This window comes from Limulus polyphemus, unplaced genomic scaffold (assembly GCF_000517525.1).
Source record: "Limulus polyphemus unplaced genomic scaffold, Limulus_polyphemus-2.1.2 Scaffold4943, whole genome shotgun sequence".
In the NCBI taxonomy this organism is placed as follows: Eukaryota; Metazoa; Arthropoda; class Merostomata; order Xiphosura; family Limulidae; genus Limulus; species Limulus polyphemus.
Window position 1 is genome coordinate 53072 of NW_013670553.1, and position 7443 is coordinate 60514.

Consider the following 7443-nt stretch of genomic DNA (forward strand, 5'->3'; position numbering starts at 1 on the left):
AAAGAGGACATCGACATGTTTTTGCTTCAAAGCCAAGAGATTTCTTTAATCATGGCACTAACAACCTGATTGTAAGATAGAAAAGCATCATTGATAAGAATGGAGATTATTTCATTTAATAAATGTTTTGTTTTGGTATATAAGTTGTTTGGGTTTTTGTCATCTAAATATAGCAACATTAATTTCTTGATGACCTAATACTTCATTTGAAGGGTGACATCACACTGATGCTTGAAGGCACTGATAAAATGAGTTTTGTGAAGATTTGTTAAATCCCTCATAAAGTCTTTTGTGACACCTGCTGTTTTGTACCCACTATTAATCCTTTTATTTTTGCCAAGAAATTAATACTTTTGAATTCAGATACTGTTACTATTTATCATAGCATTAGCTATGAATTTAGCTGTTGTTAGTATACACAGACAAGCTCACAGATAACTTTGTATGACCATGTTGACTGCTATGACTCCACTACTTTAATTTTAATTGGACTAGGTTAGTGATGTTACACATGCCGTAATACGTCATTTTCAAACTATGTTGCTGTATATAGACATAAAATATTTGTAACTGAGGAACTAAGTCAATGTAGTAAAGCTTAAATTATAGAATTGGGTATAATTTTTTAGCAAATTTATTTGTGACCTGAATTGCATTTGAACTATTTTCTGCATTACACGAGGCTGTAAATGCTGCCATATTGATTGGAGATCATCATAGTTCAGTGGCACACTATGGTCTCAATTTAACCAGTAAAATTCTGTTTTGTTGACACAGAAACAACAATTCAGGCAATACTTGTATTGTCCAATTTTGTAAACAAAGAATCTAGATAAGAAATCAGCCTGCTAACAGACCTCATGAACCTTCTTGCATTTTTAAACGTGAATGACTGACTTAAATATTCTAATTAATTGAATAAACAAGTCTTAAACTTTTGTATGCATAGTGTATTGAATACCTTTTATACTTACCTTTAAAAAATAACTGCCATGGGGAACTAAAAAAATAACCCTTAATAATAGCATAAGCCATTTTTAATCTGTGAAAGTGATTTAACTTGTATGGTCACTGTGTTCTAAAAGTATTTACTTGATAACATCATGATATTGAGCATTTTTTTGCATATTATTTAGAAGGTTAAGCCCAAAATGCTATGAGAAATTAACTTCTTTCCATAGGTTGCTCATTTTCACTTTTAAAGCAAGTTTTGGCCAAAGATAAAAGGATTGCAATGCAAACAAAATTCCAGAAACTTTACAGAGTTTTTCAAAATCAGCTGTGGCAAAACACAAACATGTAACACCAAAAATTGATTAGAAAATAACAGCCAAAATTACAACTGTCCCACATTTTGATAACTGCAAGCTGTCATTTCCACATTTCCATGGGCCTATTTAATTGGAATAGTTGTTGTGGTTTATATGCCACAGAAATGCCAGTATGTGTAATCTAATGAAAAACACTTTGGGTGTGAAAATAAAAGTGCATCCAAAAAATGACTGAGTGTGTGAATTAAAGGAATGAAATCAGAATTGGTGGCCAAACTGGTAGCTACACTTACAGCATTGATAAGAATTTTACAGCAAACATTCATTCATTAGTTAGCCAGGCCTTGTTTTTTATTCAACTTGATGGTGGGTAAAACAAAATATGCACCTAGCTAACTAATAAAAGAATGGAATCAAAATTGGCAGCCAAACATGTAGCTACATTTATAGCATTGATAATAATTTTACAGAAAATATTCATTCAAGTCACACACTCAGTACATTTTTTTTGGCTGCACTTTTTTTCCACACCTAGTGTTTTTGATTGGATATTGTGATTTTTTTTCAATACATACCAACAAACCACAGCAAGTAAAAAAAAAAAAAGTGACACTCTATAGTAACCAACATTAGCTTTAGGATCCCAATCCTATTATTCTTAACAAACCATAACTTTACAAAATCAGCAAGATTCTTTAAAATGTATGGTGTTAGTTTTTTGTTTCTAAAACAGTGTTAATAACGTCCTTTATAGTAATGCCATGGAATTGAGATTAACAGTTTCTTGTCATCAACCCATGCAGTTGGTACAGCCATATCATGCATCATTATTTATGCTAATATTATGTGACACCAGATGCTCTTTAATTATGATGATTTCATAAAATTTAGTAAATTTGTGCTGAAAAGTTGACAATGAATAATAATAGTCCACTTGTATGATTCTTTTGTAAACTTGAGCTAGAAACTTGTAATCTAGTTTGCTTGGCCTAATCAATACTTGTATATCTGTACGTCCTTTCAACTTAGTTTTGCTGCTCTAAATCATCTGAATGACAAAAACTAAAAATGGTCCACTTTTACTCTTGGGCGAAGCTGTAGTAAAAATCTTGGACCAATAGCTCACGTGAAGTTTTGTGTAGGTGTGCACAAAATATTTTCTTTAAATTTGAATGATTTTTGTTGAATAACTTTGCACATGTGGTTTATATTTACACCAAATGAAACTAATGAATAAGCCGAAAAGATCTATCAGTGTACCAAATTTGAAAAAATCCAAACAAAGTTAAGTATTTTTTTTTTCTATCAAATAAAATTTCCATAATCTTGGTGCAAAGAAGAAGAAAAAATAAAAATTGGAGATGTTATATCTCAAGTATTTCTTAATTGATTTCCTTGAAATTTTGTATGTGAAGCAAGATTCCAGTAAAGCACATCCACTGAAAATATTATATGATAGTTTGGATTACCACAGTCAGAGGTACAGAAGGTGGAAAATTGCTAAATTATCACTCCTGTTAATAACACAGTGTTGTGCAGCAGGTTGTTTTTGCCACAAGACACACTACCATGTGTCTTCATTTTGAAATTTAATGGGAAAAAACAGAGAAAAAAAGTTAAAATAAATAATCCACTCAAAAAGCTGTGTGGACTTTTACATAGATGTGTTTCTGATTGAAATAAACATGGGTGTGAACATGCACAGTTAAAAACTCGTTTTAATTGTATGTTTACATTTTCCATTTATATTTAAAGTATTTCTTGTGTTTCATTGGTCAGTGGTTATATCATAGATGCTTTGTATGCTTATTATTTCCATAACTTTTAATAGCATGTAAAATAACTTTAACCTGTTGTAATACTTCCAATATTTGTGCTTCTTTTGTGTCTTTTGGTAAGATTGATTTGATAATTGATGTCTTTCGATCATAGAAATTCTCTGAAGTCCTATGATTTTGTTTTTAGATATGTGGAATTTCTGAATGTCAAACATTACACATTCAGAAATAAAATTTATTTTCTAAGACACAAATGACATACTGCTTTGTTAGAAATTTATATTTTCATTTAAGGATTAAATCTTGTTCTAAAGCTCGGTGGCTGGCTACAACAGACTAACTGGTTGCCTAGAATAAGTACTTCGATTAGGTATATTTGAGTTAACTGGTTAACTAACATTTGTTAAAATATGCTAACATCTGTATAGTTTGATGCTATGGAGTCTAACAATGATGAAGAATGGACAGATCTGGGAAAGATTCCACTCTTTGCTCCTCTAACTGTGACAAAGTTTAGGAACTGAATTTTTAACTTTTCTTTGTATGACTAATGCTTACAGATGTGTATCTATTTAGTCAGTTCCTGTCATGCTGAACCTTTAGGCCAGTCCTTTCAGCCAAGTCTGGTTAACACAATGTTTCAAAAAACTTAAATTAATTAGAATATTGTGTAGCTAGGCAGTGTGTGTGCTAACAAGAAAACTTCCCATCACTGTGTATCATTGATAAGTATTCTACAGTTATTTAACTAATGCCAGGAAGTTGTATTTATCAGAGTTTTTAATGGCTATTTCTGATTTTATTTGTAAATCTAAACTTCATATCAAATTGTAATAACTAATAACACAGGCCTGCAATTGTTTTAATTTTTATGTTTTACTGTAATTCCTTCACACTGAATCTGAAAATATCCATTTTTCTCCATCAGGTACAGATTTTTCACAAAATGTCATATGTACTTTTACATAAGTGAATCATTTTCATTAAAATCGGATTACATTTTGTTATGCTTAAAATGTTGACAACATATAAAGGTTTCTCAAGACCAATTGCGACTTGAGAGTCTTATTGATCATTCTAGAACCCACAAGGAATGCATCGCTAGTATACAAACAGTTGACAGACCACACAACGTATCATTTCTGGATTTGATGAGAGATTTTGGCCTTCCAAAGGATTCTTCAGAGTTTGGGGTCCCGACTTCAGGCTAAGAACTTACTTTCTCCGGGAACATCATTTTATTGGTACAAAAATCATGAGAAACAGTTTATACCATACATTTTGAAAGTAGGTTCACTGGTTTATAGCAACAATATTCCTGAATTAATACCAATGCTTGGAGCTGCAGTCTATGAACCAAGTGAGTGGTGATTGTTCATTGATTTCTCCAAAAGAAGTCTTAAAAAGTGTTCTCCTTCACAGTAGTAACATATACATCTGTTCCTATTGCTCATTCGGTACAAAAATCTCTAACTTCCTCTTAATAAGGTCAAATGCAAAGAACAGGGTTGGCTACTTTGTGGAGACTTAAAAGCCCTTTGTATGTTGTTAGGTCAACAATCTGGTTATACCAAGTTTCCATGTGTTTTGTGTGTATGGGACAGTAGAGCATGAAATCAGTTTTGGATAAAGAAGTAATGGCCATGCAGAGTTAGCTTGATACCACGATCGAAAAACATTGAACCTGAAAGTTTGGTTGACACAAAGAAAGTCCTATTACTTCCACCTCACATAAAACTGGGCAATTCCCAGCTCTTTCAGAAGTGAAACTTGAGGGATTTTTGTTGGGCTTCAGATTAGGAAGTTGATTTCAGATGAACTTTTCGAAAAGGACAAAGATGAAAGTTGAAGAAAAAAAAGTGTGAATTGCCTTTAAAAATGTTAGTCAAATTTTTAGGAAATAACAAGGACCCAAATTACAAAAATATTGTCAGTAACATGCTCGATGAATTCAAAGAGTTGGGTTGTAATATGAGCTTGAGTTCATTTCTTACACTCTCATATTGACTATTTCCCTGAAAATCTTGGTGCTGTCAGCAAAGAACAACTAAAAGGTTTCATCAAGACATTGGGGAAATGTAGAGGAGGTATCAGGGAAGGTGGAACACCAGCATGATGGTTTATTACTGCTGGTCATTCAAATGAAATGATCCAGACGCAATAATAAAAGAAAGACCACAACGCTTAGTTTTGAGACTAAAAGATATAGATTTCACAAAAACAATCGGGATGATTGAGGATGCATATTTGTCTGACATCAGTATTCTTTATTTTCTTCAGTTTGTTTGTATTTTTGTTAACAATCATAATAAAAAAATGTTCATTGTGGTAAACGAAATAATAATTTGATCTAAGTAAGAGTTCTTTTTCTTCCTGATTTGTAAAAAATATCCTTGAGTGATAGAAAAAAATATTATTTTCAAAATCTGCATAGCTGAATTATGGAAAATCTGTTACTAAAACCAAAACAACTTTTATGAAGTTTTAAATTTGCAAGGCTGTGTAATTACTTGAAACAAATCTTTTAGAACATAATCTCAAAGTATTTGTCCATAAAATATGAGTAACTGCATAGGCAATAGAGGCAGAGAAATAAATTGATTACTAATTGGCAAAACTTTTCTTATTTTTAGAATATAATGTCTTGAACTAGCATTCTTCATCAGATTGTAAATTTAGAACCGAGATCAAAGTTTTAAGATCTCGTGAAGACAGCTAACTCAAAATGACTGTGTGATGTTAGATTTAGTTTAGAATATTATTTACTCTGAATACATTTTTATTGAGGGAAAACTGTGTATTCCAGGCTTCTTTTTTACGTAATGTGACATGGACGTTATCCAACTTGTGCAGAAATAAAAACCCACCACCACCCTTTGAGGTTGTCAAACAAAGTCTTCCAACACTACGTCAGTTAATTTACCACAATGGTAAGACTTATTTAACTTGTGTTCATTTTCTTCCATGGCAGTAAAGAGTATAATGGTTTCTGTTATGTTAATTCATGTTTAAATGCAGCTGTGTATGTGGTATAAAGAGACCTGAAGTACAATTTTAACCATAACTGAGTTTTAAAAGAAACAAAAGGATCACCCCAGAAAATTAATGCTACAGCAAAAGTCTTAGTATTGTATCTCAAGTCTTGGTTACCTTAAGATAGCTAATATTAATAACATTGAATTTTTTATTCCATTATTTCCTAATGAAGTATTTCAAACATTTTGATAGATCTTTAATAGAGAAAATGAATTAATTTATAAATCAACTGAATTAGCTTGATTTTTGAACTGTTAATAGCTTGATGGATAACTGCCTGGAGAATGCATGAAACTTCAATACTATCAAAGTATGGTACCTAAAAAAGTATTAATGGTTTTAATACGGTATTTGATGTTGACACTTGAAAATCATCAGAGTTGTTTGTGTTTTTTTTTTCAATATATATATATATATATATATGTTTTGTGTGTGTGTGTGTGTGAAGAATGTTGTTAATTAATTGTGCCATCTTTCTGGTTGGATGTATTAGTGCAATTGGAATCGAGAGAGAGATCAGTAACATTTTAATTATCCTTAAGAAGCATACTTCTTAAGTAAACTACATCGTATTTTTAGAAAATATAAAAGTATTCCACATTAAAATAGTCTTCTCATTGTTGGTTAACTCTATCAGTCTCATTGAAAAACCATATTCTATTATTGTGAATTTTATGACTAAAATTTCATCCACAATTGACACAGTTGACCCAAAACTGTCCTCCAGGCCAAAGGGTTTTTTTTTTTAGTGAAATATATGCAGTCACACCTAACAAACATTTTCCAGTCTTTAAAAAAAAAAGTAGAGAAAGCATAAGCAAGGAAGAAGATTAAAAAAAAAAGGGTGGAAACTTATTATCCAAGGTGCCAAAACAATCTGCACATATGCTTTGGGTACATTGAACTGCATTAATATTAGTGACAAAAATTAGTTTGTCAGATTGTTTTTACAATATGGTTATCACAGTTGTATCCAGAGCTTTAAATAATTCTTCTTTTCGTCAAAGTTCACACAGGCAGTTCAATTACTTTAGAACACCCTTTGACAAGACAAATTATTCTTCTCTATCTCTGTTATTACAATATAAGATATGATATTCACTTTAGATACTACCACTATATGCTCCTTATGGCTAAACTCACAATCACACAGTCTTACTTAATGTAATCCACACACACACACACACACACACACACACACACACACACACACACACACACACACACACACACACACACACACACACACACTACACAACTAACTAACTACTGTACGTACGTAATAACTAATAGTTAGTTAGTACTACTACTATAGTAAGTAAGTAAGTTAGTTGTGACAGTATCGTACGTGTCGGTCG

The 7443-nt window shown here is 31.7% G+C and overlaps 1 protein-coding gene across 1 annotated transcript in view; it reads left to right on the top strand.

Annotated features, from left to right (window-relative positions):
- The window catches only part of LOC106471889 (importin subunit alpha-1-like), a 58588-nt gene that overhangs the window by 32240 nt on the left and 18905 nt on the right, over positions 1-7443 (top strand). Inside the window, 1 exon segment of the mRNA XM_013932515.2 lies at positions 5856-5979. Coding sequence (XP_013787969.1) covers positions 5856-5979 — 124 coding nt within the window.